Source organism: Antechinus flavipes, chromosome 2 (genome assembly GCF_016432865.1).
Source record: "Antechinus flavipes isolate AdamAnt ecotype Samford, QLD, Australia chromosome 2, AdamAnt_v2, whole genome shotgun sequence".
Taxonomy (NCBI): domain Eukaryota; kingdom Metazoa; phylum Chordata; class Mammalia; order Dasyuromorphia; family Dasyuridae; genus Antechinus; species Antechinus flavipes.
In genome coordinates this window covers 627,251,135-627,273,627 of record NC_067399.1, presented here as the reverse complement: position 1 = coordinate 627,273,627, position 22,493 = coordinate 627,251,135, and the positions used below count along the sequence as shown (strand labels likewise).

The 22,493-nt window shown below is 35.4% G+C and overlaps 1 protein-coding gene across 1 annotated transcript in view; it reads right to left on the bottom strand.

The window, feature by feature from the left end:
- MAT1A (methionine adenosyltransferase 1A) overlaps nt 1–22,493 on the bottom strand; it is a 46,508-nt gene that overhangs the window by 9,965 nt on the left and 14,050 nt on the right. Inside the window, exons 3-5 of the mRNA XM_051981967.1 lie at nt 19,607–19,729; nt 11,235–11,347; nt 7,686–7,829 (exon numbers count right to left, since the gene is read on the bottom strand). Of these exons, the coding sequence (XP_051837927.1) occupies nt 7,686–7,829; nt 11,235–11,347; nt 19,607–19,729 (380 nt within the window). The remainder of the gene's footprint in view (nt 1–7,685; nt 7,830–11,234; nt 11,348–19,606; nt 19,730–22,493) is intronic.

Below are 22,493 nucleotides of genomic sequence, written 5' to 3'. Positions count from 1 at the left end.
GATGGAGAAAGTGAAGCAAATGACATGAAGTCATACAGTTAGTAAGCAGTTCACTAAGATATGGATGAGTCCTAATCTGTACCATTTAAAGAAGTGACTGAATAAATTCAATTCAATTCAACAAGTCTTTAGCTAGCACTCATCAAATACAAAGCTCTGTGAAATTCTTCATATAATGCAGTGGCCATAAAAGAACAAAGTTTAATGGTACAATAAAAATAACTAACAAATGCATTTGATAAATATTTAATGACAAATAATTGCTATAGAGTTAAATGTAATTAGCTATAAAGGGCAAGCACTTCACATAAATAACTTGAATTGTTATTATTGTTATTAATTTGTTGTTGCTGTTCCATCATTTTGTTCACGTCTAACTTTTCCTGGCCTCATTTGGGGTTTTCTTGGCAAGGATGCTAGAGTTATTTGCCATTTCCTTCCCCAGCCCATTTTGAAATCAGAAGTGTCTGAGGTCAGATTTGATCTCAGGAAAATGAGTTACTGACTCCAGGTCCAGCATTCTAGCCACTATTCACTTAGCTGCCCCTTATTATTATTATTATTATTAAACCGGGGGGAGGGGACTTTTTCCTCCAATGTCTGTTAGGCCTCCAGTGACATTCCTTTCTAAGTTATTGAGTCCCAAATAAGATGAAAAAAAATACATTTAATAGGTTAAAAACTAATTCAACTCTAGTACCAGACATACCCCTCCTTGTACCTTTCATAGTCAAGGACTGAGGTTATTTCTGCCATACCTTTATTCAGGTATCTTACTTGAGAATGCCTAGCTGTACCCTAATATTCAAGTCTAAATATTCTGGATTTACTAGGTACTCTGGGTCATAAAGCTGTCTCTATACTGCCCAAAGACTAAGCATCACTACATGGCTAAGATATGACAGAGAACTGGATTAGTCAGGGTGAAGGAGTAAAACTATAGAATAAAAAATGAATCCTAAATCTCCATCATCTGAGCACCAATTTTTTTTTCCATTTGCAACCCGAGAAATTTTTATGCAACCCTGGGTAATTAGGTATATAAAATAAGTATATAATCAATTATGATAATAAATCTTCATTTTGTAAACCTCCCCATTCAGTTACATAGCCTCATATGAAGTTTGTCCCACAATTTAAGAAGCTCTGCTCTATCCCATCCTTTAATCATCTAAAAGCAATGTCTTGTTTACGATCAGTCATCTATCTAAGCATAGTATTTTTTTATCTAACATACCATTATTTCAAGAATCTATCTTACCAAAAAAGAGGATTTCTCCCACCTACACTGATAGTTACATTTTAATTGGACATATTCAACAATTAGCTTCCATCCCAATTATTCCATTTACAGAACTGTCCATGCAAGGGAAAGCAACTTATTGGAAGGGGGGTTTATAGCACAAAGTCTGAGGTCATCACAATGTCAACCAATCAAATCATAAGTAATGAGCATTCAATATGGGCTAAGTTCCATACCAGACACTGGAAAGGAGACAAAAATATAAAGCAACCCTTGCTTTCAAAAAACTGGAAAGGTAAGATAAATATGCCTGAAACACGAGAATATAATCAAATGGCAAATGACACCATACCATTTATATGGACTAGAACAGTTTTTATGAAAAGGAGATCAAGAAGAACTGAACTGGTCAAAAGTGCTTCCTGAAGGAGATGGTACCAGATCTAGATCAAGGATGGAAGCAGTTGACTTCATGATTCAGTGAAGACTTCAGGGCTCAAAAAATATAATTAAAAAGTTTCTCCGAGTCTGGAAGCTTCCCTCACCCTACCCCAACATCTGCTGATTTAAAAGTATGAATATATTGAAAGAGTGCCAGATTTGGAGGCAGAGGACCTGGGCTTGAATCCTGGCCTGGAAACTTACTATTTGTGTGACATTGGATAAGTTCCTTCAGCACTCTAGACCTCAGTTACTTCATCTGTAAAATAAGGAGACTGAACTGCATGGCCTTCAAGATATTTAAATATGTGACTAGATGATCTCTTGAATTTCTGAGTGACAAGAACATAATCTCTAAATCCTAGAGTTGGGAAAAGGAGATTTAGAAGTAAATTTTCAGATTTCAGATTTCAGAAGTAAGATTCAGCTGGAATCATGCTTAAAACTCACCAGGTCTGAGTAGACTTGATATAATGGAAAAGTGGGCTGGTTCTAATGGATTCAAATCCCATCTCTAATGCTTACTAGCTGTGTGACTTTGGACACGTTGCTTTATTCCTCTGGACCTCAATCTTCCCTAAAATCAGGGAATTGGACTAGAAATTACCTAAAATCCCTTCCAGAGCTAGATCTTTGATTCTAAGAGAACTTTGGCATGTCCTTTACACCCCCAGATTCTTTTAAATCCTTATTTAGTGCCACTTCAAAGATAGTTTAAAAATATAAGTGCTACCATTTTATCCCAGAAGAAATATGATCTGGAAAAATAAGAGTATTGGGAGAAAGAATCTGTTTCTCTTTGAATATAAGAGAAGTAGCCAGTTTCAGGACTCTAAGTAGCTTCATGTTAGAGACTTGAAGCACATAGGAATAGAAGGGGGAAAGTAAGCAAGGGTAATTAATACTTGTCATTATGAAGAATAACACAAATGCTATACTGATTAGGTGAAAAAAACTATATACTAGTAGGTATAGAGCAGCTATATTGCACAGGGTTTGGAATCAAATTGATTCATTTCTCTGAGTACAAATTCAGCTTTCTTTGTTATGTGACTTTGGCAAGTCATTTAACCCTGGAGAAGGAAATGGCAAACCACTCTAATATCTCTGTCAAGAAAATCCTAAGTGGAATCACAAAAAATTGGACACCCTTGAAATGAATTTTGTCATTCTTGCTGCTAGCCAATCAATCAATAATAATTAGCAAATCCTGTTTTGGAAAGGAGGATTTATCATAAGATCATAGATCTAGAACTAAAAGGAACCACAGAGATCATAAAGACATTTTCAGATGAGATTAGGAGACTTGCTGAAGGTCCCATAGATAGTAGATATTCTTAGAGATAGGATCTGAATCTTTTCTTCTAGACTTCAGACCTGTGCTATCAAAAAAAAAAAATTCTTGATCAAAAATGGAAACTGTTTGGGAATGAGTCCAAAGAAAGAGAATTCAGAGAGTAGCCTAGAATAATGGTAGTGAAATTCCCACTATCAAATGTCTAATCTCCAGATGGAGAAACATAAATTCCTTTTCAGACATCTTCAGAACAATCTATGCTAGCACAAATAATAAATGGTAATTCAGTAGTGTTGCAATTGACTTGCAAGTAAACCTTGAAAGACTTGGCCCAAAAAATGTGTACGTGGATCCTTCATGGCCTCAGGGAAGTGTAAATCCAGAAAAACCTTGGCTTTGTATCAATGTTTGCCATCTCTCTCCTTTTTAGATCCAGGAAAACTCCATTTCTCAGCAGAAGAGCAAAGAAGTAACTTGCTTTCTTACCCAAGTAAAATGGATAATCCTTTTCTGTACGGTACAGCATTGCAAGTATGTATTTTATTTTCCATCAGCCAAGAAAAAAGAAAAACTCGGGTAGTTTATTTTATTTCCTTACAATTCAATTCCAGGATTTGTTTTTCTGTGAATTCCATTCTATTTTAATATTTGTACATATAGATAAGATCAGACATCTGTTTGTTGATTTTACTTGATTGTTGTTTTTTGTCCTTCATTCTCAAAGAGGACCATGACATCAGAGGTGACGCCATGGCATTCAAGTGAATTGGATTTAAGTGAAGGAGGATGGTGCAAGATCAACTGCCTCACTTTCCCTTCCATACCCATCTGGCTACAGTTGCCAGATATAGCTCCGGGATGATTGAAGATGGCTCTGGATGCAATGCAGGACCTTGGCCTTTTTAAACTAAGGACTTTAACAGTCATTTAGTGATGAAGACTAAGTCACAACTCTGAGATACCACTACACACCTGTCAGATTGGCTAGAATGACAGGGAAAGATAATGGGGAATGTTGGAGGGGATGTGGGAAAACAGGGACACTGATACATTGTTGGTGGAACTGTGAACACATCCAGCCATTCTGGAGAGCAGTTTGGAACTATGCTCAAAAAGTTATCAAACTGTGCATACCCTTTGATCCAGCAGTGTTTCTACTGGGCTTATACCCCAAAGAGATACTAAAGAAAGGAAAGGGACCTGTATGTGCCAAAATGTTTGTGGCAGCCCTGTTTGTAGTGGCTAGAAGCTGAAAAATGAAAGGATGTCCATCAATTGGAGAATGGTTGAGTAAATTGTGGTATATGAATATTATGGAATATTATTGTTCTGTAAGGAACGACCAGCAGGATGAATACAGAGAGGACTGGCGAGACTTACATGAACTGATGCTGAGTGAAATGAGCAGAACCAGGAGATCATTATATACCTCAACAATGATACTGTTTGATGATGTATTCTGATGGAAGTGGACCTCTTTGATAAAGAGAGCCTTAATTGATCAAAGATGGACAGAAGCAGCTACACCCAGAGAAAGAACACTGGAAATAAATATAAACTGCTTGCATTTATGTTTTTCCTCCCGGGTTATTTATACCTTCTGAATTCAATTCTCCCTGTGCAACAAGAAAACTGTTCGGTTCTGCACACATATATTGTATCTAGGATATACTGCAACCCACTCAACATGTAAAGGACTCTTGCCATCTGGGGGAAGGGGTGGAGGGAGGGAGGGGAAAAATCGGAACAGAAATGAATGCAAGGGATAATGCTGTAAAAAATTACCCTGGCATGCGTTCTATCAATAAAAAATTATTAAAAAAAAAAAGAATATCATCACATCATCTAAAAAAAAAGACTAAGTCACAATGTATATATGAAAACCTAGCATATATTTATTTAATTACATATTTTATCTACCATTAGAATGTGAGCTCATTGAAGACAGGGCACATCCATGTTTTTATTTTTCTTTGTATCCTCTGTGCTGAACCTGGCAAACAGCTGAACAAATGTGCTATGAGAGAGAGAGAGAGAGAGAGAGAGAGAGAGAGAGAGAGAGAGAGAGAGAGAGAGAGAGACAGAGACAGAGACAGAGGAATAGATTTTAAATTTCTTATGCCAATCTCTATCCCCATGCTACTCTCCCAAAGGGAAGGCTCTTGAAAATGGCTTTTTAAAAAAAAATCTTCATTGTTGGTGCAGTCTCTGGCTGAGATTTTGTACAGATAATTAAAGAAACCAAAAGACAGCATCCTACCTGGATTTTTTTAAACAGCAAGTACACTGATATCCACTGCACCAACCAATTCACCCTTAAAATTTCTCCTAGAAGCAAAGCAGCTAAGCTCCTAATGATAGGCATAAAACCAAATCCAAAGTATTTATTGAGTAGTACAATATATAAAACTCTGACCAAGTATTAAGGATAATAAAAAGAAATTTAAAATGATGTCAATCTAGTTGGTGGAAACTTTTTAAATTGCATATAAAGATACCTAATATGGAAAGCAGCACATAGATAAAAGTTATTTTCATGACAAAGACTTAATAAATGCTGTAACAAGTCAGAAGAGGCAAGTATTACCATGGCCTGGTCAGGTCAGAGAAATGAGGACTTAAATTTTCAAGGATGAGTAAGAATTTGATAGAGAGAAAAGGGAAGATGTTTCACAAAGGGAGAATGTTTTGAATACAAAGCTTGTTCAAGAAATAAAGTGGATAGATCAGGTGGAGGAGTAGGTCATATTTGGAAGGTGAATTAGGATTCATTGTCTAAGAACTTGATTGTTTTACTAAATCATGTGTACTTTATTTAATGGGAAAGAGAATTTTTGACCACTAACAATTTTTGATCAGAGATGTGGAATTATGGAAGTCCTACTTTAGTGAATCTAATCTGATGGCTGTGTGTAAAATGGACTGAGGGAATCAAAGGATCATAGAAGTGACCTTAGAGATTAATTCACAGATGAGAAAAATGAGGAAGGGTTTAAGGGACTTGCCCAGGGTCACATGATTAGTAAATGGATGAGGCAGGATTCAAGTTCAGATGTTTCTCATTATATTACTTAACTATATCAGCATTCTGCCTGGAAGAATGTGAGAGTCTTTATAAAATAATAGAAAGCTATTATATCAACAAAAGCTGAGATCTTAATAGTGGCAATGGCAACATAAGGAAAGAAGTGAATTTGAAACTCATTTCAAGGGGAAATTAGCAATATTTAGTGACAAATTGATTGTAAAGATAAAGAAATAAAAAGCATATCTAAGATGACATCAAAATTTTGAATGTGACTAAAAAAATTACACAAATTAACTACAATTCTGAAGGAGGGAAAAAAGTCAAGGAAGGAGACAGAGTTGTTAGAGATAAGAAAAGGATAGATAGGGTAATGTAAGGGAGACCAAAGAAAGACAGTTCTAAAAAAAGAAGCAGTCAATAATATGTACTACAAAGAAGTCAAGGAGATTGAGGATGGGAGAAAAGAAAATGGAACCTAATGATTAGGAAGTATCTGATACCAACATCCTGAGATAAAGGAGCCACAATTTATTCCCCAATCAGCCATCCTAGACATTCTTAGCTTTCTGCCAATGTTGGCCCATGAGACAGTGTAGGATTCTTTCCCACCCCCATATGCCTAATTACTTCCTACCTCTACTCATCTCCTTTGGAACTGTCCAAAACCACTATAACAGGGAGCCACTTCTTTTACCATGAGGATCCTACAATGAGGCATCCTTAATACTCTCCTGCTCAGCTCCCTCAAGCTCTTTTTGGGAGTTGCCTAATGCATTCACATCCAAATAAAAGTATCTACCCATACTTCCAAGCTGCCTGTCCCCCAACTCCTTTGTAAAATGAGGATCCTACCTTTATCTTAAGTCATCTCTCCCTGCTCCATCCCTTGCTCCAAATAACTAGTTAGGCAACAAGATGGTGTGGTGCATAGAATTCAGAATAATTCAAATCTTCTCTCAGAAACTTACTAGCTCTATGCCTCTGAGTATATTATTTAACCTCCCTCAGTCTTATCTGTAAAAAGGGGATTAAAATAGTATCTTTTTTTAGAGTTGTTATGAGAATCAAGTAAAATAACATGTAAAATGCTTCGAAGATCGAATAAATATTAGCTAGTAGGAGTTTGAACTCACCATGGTTAAAGGTCCTCTGGAGAATGTCCCATCATTTTATGGCTATTTCTCCTCATCCTCATTCTCTCTAGGGTGACCTGGTACAATGTCATCACAAGAGCTCTAACTCCTCACTTACCACCTCCAGTTCATCATATGATGCACAAAAGACTACCCCAATCCACTCTTTTGCATGTTTTATATTCTGAAATGTTCATCTTTGGGGATAATTATTAGTTTTATAATGAAAAGAGATTTTAAAAAATGAATCATGTCTTGGAATCTACCATTTTGAGCTGTCAAAGGACAAAAATTAGGAAGAATTTGAGATTTTTGAGATTTTTGTTGGTCCTCTATATTTGTTGCTTGTTCTTCATTCTCAAAGAGAAACATGACATAAGGAAGGTCTCCCAAGTAAGAGAAGAGTGTGCAAAATCATCAGCTTCACTTTTTCCTTCAGAACCATCTAAAGCCAGTAGCCAAAGATTGATGAAGATAACTGGAAATAACCTCAGAAGTAGTGGCAGACCATGGCTTTTTTCAGAAAATCAAAGGAAGAATTACCTGAGTTTTAGAATCAGGTCTTAGCCAGGGGAGAACTCCTGTTCGCCTCAGGTCTGCCATCCGGGCATTGAGCTTATGAGCAAGTATAATGGTGAGAGGCATACATTCTTCTGTCTCATCTGTGGCATAGCCAAACATCAAACCCTACAAAGAAAGGGAGAGGAGAAAGAATGTCAGTGTCCCAACTTGCTATACCCTAGGGTTAATTAATTAACCCTAATTAAATTTCATAAGCAACATATTGTAATATTGTGGCTCTTAATCCAGTCTGCAATCTGCTTTTGTTTTACGAGAGAGTTCATCCCATTCACAACCACAGTTAAAGTGACTAATTCTGTACTTCCTGACATTTTACCCCAAGTTATGCTTTTTTCTTTCCTTTCCTCTTTTGCCTCTTCCCTAGTATTTTGCTTCTGACTCTGACTTCCCTCAAACAGTCCTCCCCTTTCTTATATCTTTTCCCTACTACTTCTATTTTCCCTTGTATTAGTCTCCCCCTTTCCTTTCTCCTTTCCCCTCCCACTTCTCTATAAAATGAGAGAAGTTTCTCAGTGAAACCAAATATGACTGATAGTCTCTCTTTGGAGCTTTAAATTTCTACAACTCCTTGCTTCAGCTACTAACTCCTTTAAGATCTTTTAACAAGTTCTGCCTACATGTACCCACTTTCAAAGTAAGTAACAAAGAAAGGCATTAAATTCACTTAAACATAAAGTGTGATTAATAGGTAAATATAAAAAAAATTGCTGTCTTAACAGACACTATTAATGAAAGGGGGGGTCTGTCATTTCAAAAGCAGGAATCACTCACTCTCAAAAGCAACAAATTTGAATTTAGAGTCAATTATAAGCACATAGTAAAGATGAAGGCAAAAAAAAAAAATTGCATGGCATAACATTTGAACTCCTTGAACTTGTAATTTTACTCTCAAAGCTAACCTTTATAGATTTAAGAAATTCTCATATTGTTTTCTAATAAAATTATAAAAAGTTTTTTTTAATTTTGTAAATTAGTGTCCATTATTCATAAGTACAATGAGAAATTGATGATCTTGAAACTCATTAAATAGACATGGATTAGTTATGAGTCTAAGAAAAAAGATTCCAAAGAAGAAACTCAAACCAAGATTGTATACCATTTACCCAGATCTAAAAGGGATATAGGCTCAGAAATGCAGATCCAGGAAATAATGACTAATTTAGTACCTAAATTCAGCTAGGAACTCACATTCCTTTTGAGAATCCTCTAGCTAACACTTGGAAGCTACTCAATTACATTCCATTTCAATTTAAACTTTCCAAGTCAGACTCACTACCAATTGGGAAGCAGTTTTATCTATGGTATTATGCTGTGACATTATGTCTCCATCTCTTCTCATTTATGCTTTTAGAACTAAATGTATTATACCAAACATCCAGATTTCAGTCCAAGAATGTACATGGAATGCTTTTTCTTCTTCAGTATCTAATTTTAAAATAGATCTTCACACTTCTATCTCTTCTTTTTTTCACAAACTCCAAGAAAGAAAAACTTTTTATTCTCATTACCTCCACTTTCTCCTCTCCCAATCACTTCTCAACACTTTGCAATCTGGTTTCTGATCCAACCATTCTATCTTTTGTTTTACAAGGTAAGAAAAATGATTTACTTGCTCTAATTCCTTTTCTCAGTTCTCCTCTTTCTTATGGTCTCTAGAATGCCTGGTATTGCTGACCATTTCTCTTAAAGAACCTCTCCTTTCTGTGTCTTCCCTGGAATTGCTTTTTTTGATTCTTCTCCTACCAGCCTGGCCATTTCCTTCGCAGCTTCCCAGTAATCCCACAATTATAGATAAGGCAAATGGTATTCTTAGCCCTGTATTAGGAAATAATTACCACAAGCCATCCCATTTAGTTTTCCTCATAGTTAAGAATGAAGATTTATCACAGAAACCATGTCAAACACATAAGAGTTTGAGATTTGATCTAATTTATGATTCAAAATGAGTTACTTTTAGTCTCCTCTGAGTTAAACCATTTGTTTTTTGTACTGCTATTCCACAAAAGATAAATGGCCAGATAGAGAAACTCCCTTTAACAATGCACCTTTTTTTTCAACTTAGAGTCTTAAGAGAGTTGTTTATAATTCTAAGAAATTAAGTGACTTGTTCAGAGTTACATAGACAGGACCATGAAATCAGATCTTCCTGCAAGTTGACCTTTCTATCCACCATACCATGTTAATTCTCATAATAATAAAAACTTACATTTACATGTGATACAAAATAGATTTAATAAATATTAAAAGGTCAAAATCACCACCAGATTCTCATGTTATATATAAATTTGATGATTATACATCAAATACAGATTATAAGAGTATGCTGAAGTCAACATCTACTGGCTCCTAAGAACCAATTGTTATGTATGAGCACTTATATCTTGAAAATGAGCAAAAGCTATAAATCAGGGTATAATGTATTTTCTTGTTGATTGATTAGTTTTTTAAAAGCTATGGAGATAATGTTAACAATGCAGCGATATAAGATTGGGAAACATTTTATAGATATTGTCTCAAGTACAACAATCCTATATGATATGTGCTATTATTATCCTCATTTTTACAAAGGAGAAAACTGAGTCTCAGGATAAGTGATTTTCCCATGATCAATCAGCTAGTAAATACCTAAGGCAGGATTCAAATTTAGGTTTCTATTGATTCCAACATGCATCATATTTTACTAAACTGCCTTTTCTATATAGAGATCACATATGTCATATCAGTTATGAGTTTCTCATATTCTATAATAAAAAGTATGCTAAAAATATTTAACAACCAGATCTCTGAAAAAAAAAAGAAAGCATGACACATTTTTAGTGTAATCTGCATTAACATTTTCTCCAACACTTTTTTTTTAAATTTTAACCAATCAACAAGAACATATATTAAGCCCTGATCTGTAGCCTTTGCTGATTTTCAAAGTATAAATGCTCACACTGAAAGTTTAATTAGTAGGTGCTGATTTCAGCACACCCCTGTCTCTTGTGTTTGACATGTGGTCATCAAATCTATATACAATATGAGATTTTGGTGGTATTTTTTGTCACTTATAAACATTATCTCAGAGTTTTCTGTCCAGAAGGTCATATTCACATCAATTGCCATCTAACCAACTGCAAATACCATATAGCAATTCAGTCCTTCTTCGAGAGAACATAATTAGAACTGGAAAAAAAAAAGAAATAATATTTTCTCATAAAAAGCCCAAAGATTCTTCCTAAGCCCTCAAGCAACTCAGAAATTAATGAGAAAACTTTATCTGAGGAGAAGGAGGTAGAAAGATAAGGAGCAAGAAAAGTTGTTGTGATCCTGTAACATATTGGCTTTGCTCCACAATTTCTAACTAAAAACACAGAAAAAGCAAACACCATGTGATATCAATAGTTAAGAAATCCAAATAATAAAGATATTCTGAAAATGGAGACCATTTCTCCCTGGAATGAACAGACAGAGAAACTGATTAACTGGGACTGAATTATGACTTTGCTAAAGTGAGTAATACTTAGCCACCTGGTCTCCAGCACCAACATCTTCTTCATTTCTGTCCAAATGGACACACTGGGCAATATCTGGAGACTGTTGTTCCAGGGCTACTAACACATTGCAGGTCTTGAAGTCAAAGCCTGCAGGATAAGAAAAGCAAATATGAGCTGTTACACATTTCACAGGTGAGCTGGGCAGAGACCTGTTCCCCAGATGCACACATGATGGCCTTGTTCAGTTCCTAATCCAGGCTATCCTATGTTTGTTTTTTAATTTTATATTTTTCTCACTTATTCTTCTGGGGGAATATCTTCTCTTTGCATCCTTTATCTAAGATAAAGTCAGGCACAACCTAAAACTAACCCAAACCAAAGGACTTGTAACTAATATGGGGTAATAATAGCACCTTCCTCTCAGGTTTATGATGAAGATAAAATGAGATAATATTTGTAAAATGCTTTGCAATACTGAAACACTAACTAGTCAGTCAACAAGAATTTATTAAACATCTATTATGTTCCAGACACTATGAATGCAAGATAAGGAAAAAAAACAGACCTTACCTCAAGAAACTCACAATCTAATGGGGCTGCAACAAATAAACAATTATATACATATAATCATCATGTATCCAAGATAAATTGAGGATAATCAACAGAGGGAAGACTCTAGCACTGTTGTGGTAGTGGTGGTTGTTGTGGCTGCTATTAGCATGTGAACCCAAGAAAGGAGGGAAAGAGCTTGAAAGAGTCAGTCACAGAATAGAAAATGTAACCTGTATTCAGTTTTGCTAAATAAAGGGATTCCCTCAAAATAAAAGTCCTTTTTTTTTTTTTTAATGTAGTCAGGGTTAAGTGACTTACTCAGAGTCAATAGCTATTTAAGGCTGGTGCTCTATTTATTATGCACCTTAGCTGCCCCAATTTTATTTGACGTTGTTTGATCGATGATATGTGATTCTCTGTATCCCCATTTGAGGTTTTCTTGGCAAAGACATTGGGTTGGTTTTCCATTTGCTTCTGCAGTTCATTTCATAGAAGAAAAATTGAAGGAAACAAGATTAAGTGGCTTTGCCCAGGTTCATATAGCTAGCAAGTGTCTGAGGCTTGATTTGAACTCAAATCTTCCAAAAAGAACACTAAATTTGGAGACAGAGGACTTGGGTTCCAGTACCAAGTCAGCCACAGACTAATTATATAATCTTGGGACAATGCCATTATCTCTGTGAGTCTCACCTTCCTTATTTATGAAGTAAAAGGGATTTGGGAAGGGGAGGAGAAGATTATCTCTACATGGGAGAGTAAAAAGGCCACTGGTCATTTGATCCAAAAAAAAATCCTAAAAAGATTTCTTTCCTAAAGAAGTCTCACTTTGTCCCATGAAACATTTCCATATGTCATGGCTGGAATTCTACAATCAACTAAAAAGTGTCATTTTAGAGCCAGAGGCTTATTCCTCTTTGGGTAATCTTATGCTTTGTACACTGAGAAGCAGCCTGATGTGAGCAACTCCATAAAAAGCACGTTCCTTCAGGCTTCCTGAGGATACCAAAAATGTGAGTAAATAAAAATGAAGGCCAATAGATACTCTATCCCTCCCCGAGTGGATGAGTGGAAAATCCCTCCTAGGCTTCTCAAGGTAAATCCCGACAGTCAGAGTCATTTCAGATATTCAATACCAGCCATGAATTTTGTATGTGCTCAGCGTGCATGATAGACACATGTTCTAAAGGATCTAGCAATTGTACAGATATGACCAGAGAGTTTCATTGCAAAAGTAACTTATAAGGGAAGCCTAGTGAAAAAGATACCTAGGTACTACAATCCTAGAAAATAGATAATGAAATCTAACAAACAAACCCAAACCCTTCATTCTACAGTTGAAGAAACTGAAACCTGGAGGGTCAAGCATCTAAGGTAACCCAATGAGTAATTGTCAGAGGGCACAGTTGAATCCAGTTTTTCTGACCCTAAAGTCATTTCTATTTCCACAGTGTCATGCTAATGAATGGCAGGGAGGTAAAGTTAGATTTCATTATCTGTTCTCTAAGATTGCTTTCAACTTTACAGTTGAGGAAATTGAGAACTGAAGAGTCAGGTATCTAAGCCCTTCCAACTCGAGAGCTATGATCTTCTCTGTCAAAAAGATCACCCTGTCAGGCATCTTTGCTTAAATGTTTTTCTTAGTTATAAGAGAGGGTTCAATTCCTGAGGGATCAGTGTTTCTAGAAATAATGGTGATGTAATAACAAAAAAGCATCAACCATGCTTTAAAAAAAAAAAATGGCACCGGTGGGACAGAAACAGACAGAGCTGCGATGCATGAAAAGAAAGGATAGTGACAAAAAAGACTGACCGAAAGTAACAAACACACTGCAGAACAGCAGAATATGGCTTTCTGCCTGACTGCCACAGCCAGAGATTTCCTGAAATATCCACCATGCCAGATGATAATCAAATAGAGACTCTAGCACTTGTGAACAAGAGTACACAATACTCACACATGCATGCACACACACATACACACCTGGAGAGAATCCCAAAGCCAGCCAGGTGTCACAGGATGGAAACAAGCATTTATTAAGTACCGAATATGTGCCTAGCACTGTGCTAAGATCTTTACAAATATTATCTCATTTAATCCTCACAATAAACCTGGGAGGTAAGTGCCATTATTATCTCCATCTTACAGTTTAGGAAACAAAGGCAGACAAAAATTAAAGGACTTGGTCAGAGTTATAGAGTTAGAAAGTGTCTGTGGCCAAATTTGTGCCCAGTGATCCGTGCTACTTAACATTCATAAACAACCATCCACGTGCCATCTGCTACAGTAAGATGGGCTCATAAGGAAATAAAATGAACTTTGGAATTACTTCTCACTTTTCTCTCCCTTTACCATTTCTAGGGGAAATCCCTTCTGGGAACTGTCTCTTGTAAAGACAAAGACAAAAAGTCACTCTTAAATAAGTTCTGAATAAATTAAAATAGAGTGACTTTCCTGGTAGAATATATTGACAATTCTATATGGCAAAACATACCAACTTGGTGTTTCAGGAAGGCTAAATAATTTTGAACATTATGTTCTTTTGAAAGGTGTCATAATAAAAAATTCCTAAGAACTAGCAGAGTATACAAAAAAATTTACTTTAAACATGTCCCAGCCTTCCTAGATCTCAGTTTCCTTATCTGTAAAAATAAGAAGGTTTAACTAGATGGTCTCTGAGGTTTCTTTCAATTTTAAATCTATGATCTATGATCTACTATTTCAAAAAACTGAGCTCATATCCTGATTCAGATACTGACTTTTGTGATTTTGACAAGTCAATTTCCTGTGTTTTTATTTCTTCATCTGTAAAATAAATCCACTGATCTCTAAGGTCCCTTTCAGTTCTGAACAGATACTCCTATAATTCCATAATCCTCTTGTTCATAGCCCTCACAATAATAGCAAAGTATTTGGGGGTCTTGTCTCATTTAAGGATACTCAGGATATAGTTAGAAACTCAAGGGTATTTTCTCCTTTCCTCACCCTCACTTCCTTAAGAATAGTCAATAGAGACATTAAGCAACAGTAGAAGAATTCTGAAGTTTCCAGTCTTGCTCCTGCATTCTTAGACTATTGCCAACTTGAACCAAAGCTATGTTGCCTCATTGTAGAACAAAGTGTTCAAGGGTTAGTTTTACATCCTCAAGCATTCTTATAATCTCCTGTCTACACAACGTAGAATTTGCTGCTTCCCCTCACCACTACCATTATTATTGGCTGAGTGAACTTTCTATTACAATCAAACTCTCAAGAGTAATGCAACCAATAAAATACATCAAAATGTTCTCTGCTTGATCTGATACCAGTTGATAGTTCAGCCAATCAATAAAATTGGGGAAAGGGGCAGAGGGAAGAAATCAGCAAATTCTGTTTTGGGGGACAGTGTACACATCTGCAATGAATTTTATCATGGGTAAAATTTTATTAAAATCTCTGTTTCCAGCAACTCAAATCACATATTCTCCTTCACTGACAGATGTAAGTAGTGAGTAAATATGTGGTATGTATATATACTTATATATATTATATATATAATATATATATACACACACATGTGATATGTGTATATATGTGTATGAGTATGTATCTATTCTCTGTGGTATGACAAAGATTGCTATTCCCATTTTATAGATAAGGAAACTGAGGCTTAGAAAGGTTAAGTGACTTGACCTTAGTCTCATAAATAGTAAATAGGATAAGCTAGAGATAAGGATGAGGATAGGAGCTGAAAGGAATGTCATTGGTACAGGGAAAACTTCCTCTTCCAGTGAGATCAACCACTTCTCTGAAACTTGTAAATAATCCCAGTTGCCTAAAGCCATGAGAGATGAACTGATTTTCCCAGTGTCTAAGACAGAACTCAAACCCATGGTTTCTCACTTCCATTTCTAACACAGTATCTACTGCACCAAGTTGCCTCTCAAACTTAAAGGTCTTCGATTAGCTGATCTATGAATTCAAATTAAAGTTATTTCCATACAGGGAAACCTGGTAACAGAACATAATAATTATATAAAACAATGAGGGAAGTTTTCTTGTTTGTTTGTTTGTTTTTTCCCTGAAAGCAGATGAGCCAGATACTTGGCTCTGCTGTAATGGACTTGATTTCCTCCATGTCCCCTACAATATAGCTATGTTGACCTGCTTCCTATTCCTTAAGCAGGATACTGAATGTCTTATCTCTGCCTTTGCACTGGCTGCTCTTCATGCCTAGAATGTTTAGTCCCTTTACCTTCATCTCTTAATTCCCCTGGCTTTCTGGAAGGCAAGACTCTAATCCCACCATCTACAGGAGGTCTTTCCCAATATCTCTACTTACTAATGCCTTCCTCTTAGACCCGTCCATCTATCTAGCAATAGATAAAAGACAGATATTATAGACAAAAAGATGATAGACAGAAGAGAGATATAATAGCTAGACATATATGATAGATAGACTGATAGAACACAGATATGATTGACAGAAAGACAGATAGATATGATAAAGACATGATAGATATGATAGACTGACAGAAGAACAGACAGATGGAACAAATAGAACACAGATATGATAGAAAGACAGATATGATAGACAGACAGACATATATGATAGATATGAAAGTTATGTCTTTAATATGTCTCCTGTGGATCAAGTCATAATTCTTCTCTGACCAGATGGTTCTAAGATTTCCTTTCTGTAAAATCTTATGCCATATATATATATACCTTCATAACATCTCTCAAATATGCCCCCTTCTGTTCTCTAGCACCGTAAGACACTGGTACAGGTCCTTATCACTTCATACCTGAATTATTGCAATAGCCTGCTGATGGGTCTCCCTGCCTCATTTCTCTATTCTTTTCTCCACTCAGCTGTTAAAATGATCTTCCTAAAGTAGTTTGATTGTTGTCCTTGATTCTTGAAGAAAACCAAAATGGCACCATTGTTTGGGTCAAGATATAGTATGTCCAACTGTGATTGATCAGAGCTATATGAATTTGGAAAACCCTGCCAAAAGTAAGGCACAAATAATTTATATTCTTCCTAAAGTACCTTTCCCTATTCTACCTTTCCAAGTGTCTTATATTATGCTACCATCTGTGATTCGGTGTTACTCCTGTAATGTGACAATTCACTTCTTAATTTATTATGCCCCAAATAATTGTTATTATTATGTTTCTTTTATCCTGCTTACTATATGGCAAACTTCCTAAAAGTGAATATTATGGATCACTCATTTTTGCATCTCTCATAGCATTTCACATCATGCCTTGAATACAATAGGTGCTCAATAATTACTTTTGAACAAGTTATTTCTTTACAATATAGAAGAACAATTAGCAAATTCAATAACCTGCAATCACTCCTACTATGAAGGATAATTGTCAATGCAAGTAATATCCTGTGCCTTAGGCTAAGCCTTTGTTGTTGTTCAGTCATTTCAGTCATTTGGGGTTTTCTTGGCAAAAATGCTACAATTTTTCCAGCTCATTTTAAAGAAGAACTGAGGCAAACAGAGATAAGTGATTTGCCCAGGGTTACACAGTTTATAAGTGCCTATGGCCAGATTTGAACCCAAGAACTTGAGTCTTCCTAACTTTGTGCCCAGCATTTGATCCACTTAGTTGTCCATAGACTGAATCTAAATCCCTATTTAAAAAAATAAACTTAAGAAATTCAAAAATACTCAAAATGCTTTTCGAACTACCAGTCAACAAATATTTGTATATCTCATCCAAGTTGGCAGTGAGAGAGACTACAAAAGTAGTATTAAAAATTATCCTTGACTTCAAAAAATTGAAAATCCACCTGGGAACTCAAGACTGTGAAACATTTTAAAGAATAATAAACAACAAAATACTACAACTAAGTGTCAAATTTTATGGTATGATAAATAAAAACTGTAAGTACAGAGCAGAGGGAAATCAGTGTAGGTTTCAGTGATCCAAGAAGTTTTTACTGCGAAGTTGGGACCTGAGATATGTATTAATGACCTTAATAAAGACAAAATATGACAACAACTCTGATCAAAACAATGATCCAAGATAGTTCCAAAGGACTCATGATGAAAAATGCTATTTACCTCCAAAGAGAGAGCTAATTATAAGCTGAGTGCAAATTGAAGTATAATTTTCTTATTTTATTTTCCTTTCTTTTTGGTGATATGGCTACTATGGAAATATGTTTTGCATGATGTTACATGTATAATTGATATATCACTTATCTCTTCAGTGGGTGGGGGAAGGTCAATTGGGTAGGAGAGAATTTGGAACTCAAAATATTTTTAAGAACATTAAGAAATGTTTTTAAGAAAAATAAATAAATTTTAAAATAAAATTATATGAAGAAATAAATATAAAATATCTTAAGCAAATGATTAACCTCAATAATAGAAGTGTAAATAATATCAATAAATTTTTAATTTTTTTCTCTATTTTGCTCTTTATTAGTAATAGTAATAATAAGAGTAAAGTGATAGCTAGCATTTATATATTGCTATAAAGTTTATAAAACACTTTATATGATTTTATTGATCCTTTTAACACCTTATGAGATAGATCTTATTATTGTCCCTATGTTAAAGATGAAGGCACTGGGACAGCGAGAGGTCAAGACTTGATCAGGTTAACACAGCTGGCAAATGTCAGTGGCAGAATTTGAACTCTGGTCTCCCTGACTCCCAGTGTTGTCAACCTAGTTTTAGCCCAACATGTGGCTGTGCTAAAAGCCTAAAGAAAGATAATGAACCCAATGACAAAATGGCTTTATAATCTCTTTTTGGCAAGATAAGACTCAAGGTATTATTATGACATTTTGTGATTTGGGGGACTCTCCTGGGATTTCATCAATATAGAGAAACACTAAGTAGTAAGTAATAATGGAGAGGCCTTCTCTGTAACATATTATTTTAGAGAGCTTCACAAGGCCAGAGAAATTTCTTGTCTAAACTTGGACAGTTAGTATATGTCAATAATGAGACTTAAAAATCTTCCTGACAACCAGCTCTCTTCTATTAGACTGCTTCTAAGTGTTCTTTCCACATACACCTCTCCTTCAATTATTTTATTTTTTCCACTTGCTATTTATTTATTTTAAACAATTTTTTTGAGTTCTAAATTCTCTTCCAGCCAACCTTTCCTCCATTGATGGGACAGGCAAGTAAGATCATATCATCATTCCGTGTGTTTTTATATCATTCTTCTATTAGTTTTCACCATCTGGTTTTGAATGCCTGTGGGAAGCATGTACAAAGCCACACATCATTTGCCACTATTTCAAGAGAGCTACGTTACTCTCATTTTTAGATTTTTCTGTCACTTAGGTACTCAGCCTTATGAAATACCTAATATCAGCTATTCAATTTCAGGCCCTTGATATTTTAATCATGTACCATTTTGTAATTAATCACTTGATTTTCACTCTTTAATATTTATGACAGCAGACTAATCTTGGAAAGCATTTAGAAAGAGTTCAAAGTCCTCAGGAAGAACAACATTCATAGGTGATGTTTGTGTTCCCAAAGATAAGGTTGCTCATTTATTTAAATAAGATTTTGACTTTCAAGGTCATCCACCATTGGAATTAAATGATGATGCCATAATAGACAACCTAAACAGAAATGTTTTTCATTTAATTCTAATTTTCTATAATAACCAGGGGTATTTACCTGCAGAGTTTCTCTTTTTGGTGCTTTATTGTCAGGATGGAAAAGTATAGACATAGCTACATGAGCTCATCTTGGTCTGAGATGGTCTGTAATTTGTTTCACTCATAAAGACCTCTTATCAGTCTCTTAATAAATCTATTCTAACCCCAGACCCAGAGATACAGTTAAAACAAACATGCTTTTTGGTCCCAGTGTTTTCTTCCCTACCTTTGGCTGAATCATCATAGCCTATGTGTTTAATGGTGTCTCGAACTACACGCTGATAATCCACCATGGCAACTGAAGTAATCTCCCCACAGAGGAGGACCATCCCAGTTTTGCAGACAGTCTCTGTAAAAGAAGGAACAGAGGAAAACTTACATTTCAAGGCAGCAAAGACTCCATACTGCCTGACATGGACTTCAGAGAGACATTGAAAACTATCAAGGACACTGGAGGACAAAATTGTAACTAGAATGGGGTAACTGGGGTTTTGTATAAATAACTGATACAGGGGGAGAGCATGCTTCCTCCCCACAGCAATCATCCCACATGCCATCCTCTAAGTCTGTCCACCTAACCCTCCCTAACAAAAGGCAGGCAGAGGCCCATAATCCCTTTCTCAACTTGCAGAATATGGGATCAGGCTGTCACACCATTACACAACTGTACCTCTGGTCAGACTATGCTTTTGTACATGTACTATGAAATTAGCTTTAATCTAAGACCAAATGAACCCTGTAACCTTAGAAAAATAACTTAAGAAAACTGACTTAAAAGACTGAGGATCCAGCTCAAATCCTAGCTCTCACAATTCTTGTCCTTGTGACTTTAGAAAAAATCATTCAATCTCCCCAAGAGGACCTTGATGTCCTTTCTAGCAATTTACTTAGCATCTTATGACCTCTCTGAGCTTTAGCTTTCTTACCTATAAAATGATAAAGGCAGACAAGATTGATCTTTAAAACTTTTCCAGCTCAAAAATTCTATAAATCTATCATTATAATCCTGAGTCTTATTAAAATCAAAGGAATATGGAAAAAGAGCATTCTCTTAATGTCAAAATGAAGAACCTTGTACCTTATACAGGTCTAAGAAATACTGATAGAGGATGATAATGATGTGAATGAAATTTAAATGTTGCCTCTGATTTGATTAAACAATAATGTACCTTGGTCTTCTACTGGCTTAATAAGGAATCACAAGAGGATATTATGACATATATGGGAGAATGAATTAATCATCACATAATTTTACTTTAACCAACAGACTAGTGCCAAAATAATAATCCCCTAGAAAATCATTATTCTTATATCAAATGTTACCATGAATTAGAAATTATAAATGAAAAAAAAAAAATTAAACCAGAGAGACATCTGTGTTTATGTCCCATTTTTTGGCACAGTGAAGGCATCATTCACACTTACTTTAAAGATTTTGCTTGTTCCCAGGAACTACCTTATAATTTCCTGCAGAAAACTTAAAATCTACATTGGTGTTTTCACTGGATGAAAATAACCTGCCTCATTTCACAGACAAATTCTCTGGGACTTTCTAATTATGACCAAGCTCAGAAACAGGGTATATGTAGCATTATTCTCCCAAAGAAGGAAACCTACTTAGGACCACTAAAACATCAAGCAGACCTTCTATAAAACAAAACAAAATAAAAACATAAAACTAGTAATTGTTCTTTTAGTACAATGGTTTTATCTATAGAAATGGAAAAATTTAGACCCTTAAAAGACAGTAGATTTAGGAAATAGGCTAATTGGATTTTAATCCTCAATCTGATAATAATTTGGCACATAACTTGGAGATACTCGTATCATCTCCAAGACTCAGTAGAGTTCCTCACTGTTAAAATGAAAGAGTTGAACTAGATTATTTCTAAGATCTCTTTTACTTCTAATATTTTAGCCTAGCACTTAACACAGAGCCTATTTCATAGTAAGCACTTAATAAATGCTTGATGACTGACTGAAACACTATATCCCAAGAGGCACAAAAGCACAACTCACTGCTCATTTGGATATTTAGATCTCTAATAGAATAAAATAAAATTTTACATTCCAAGAATAGAATGACCTCTATTACATTTGGAAAATGACACAAAAGTAGAAGTGACAGCCATTGATGGGTCCCAAAAAACTTTGGCAGATTAGAATGTTGGGCTTAATGTAAAAGGATAAAATTGTAAAAGTTTTACACTGTTTTAAAAAAATTCCATGAGTATATAAGATAGGGGGATGTGGGTAAACTGCAGTTCATCTGAAAAATTGGGGGAGGGGGTTCCAGTAAAATATACTGGGACAAATATAAGTTGACAATGCAATGGAATTGCCAAAAAGATCATATTAACACACTTCATTGAAAGGTGCAATTTTATATTATACAGATGATAGTACCATTGTACTCTGTCTTTATTGAGCCACATCTGGAAAATGATGTTGTTTCAGGCATAATATTTTGGGAAAGTCAGCAAGTATCCAGAAGAGTATGACTAGGAGAGGTGATGCTTTCATGAGTTGAGTTGGGAGGGTTGGGAAAGAAAACAGGGATGTTTAGCCAAAAATTGGCTTAAAGAGAGAAAGATAATTGTCTTGAAGTATTTAAAAAGTTGCCACATAGAGGGATTGGGCTTGCTCTACTTTATCTCCAGATAGTAGAATAACAAGAATAATAACTAACTATGCAACATATTATGTTAAGCACTTAGCAATTATTATTTCATTTGATCCATATAATCTTAGAAGCTAGGGACTACTGTTATTCTCCTTTATATAGATGAGAAAACTGAAGCAAAAAGAGGTTAAGTGACTTGCCCAGCTAATAAGTGTCTAATGCTGGATTTGAATCCAGATCTTCCTTGACTTCAGGCTTAGTTTTTTTTTTTCCACTAAGCCACCTTGTCTGCTAATATTGGTAGATGGCAGAACTAAGACCCACAGGCTAGGATTTTAGAGATATAGATATAGGTTTGATTTAAGGAAAAACTTGTGAACAATTAAAGCAATCTAGAAGTGGAATAGACTCTTTGAGAGATAATATGCAGGTATGTGAAAATACACACACATGCACACAACTAGAAGTCTTCGAAAAAAAAGGCTATATA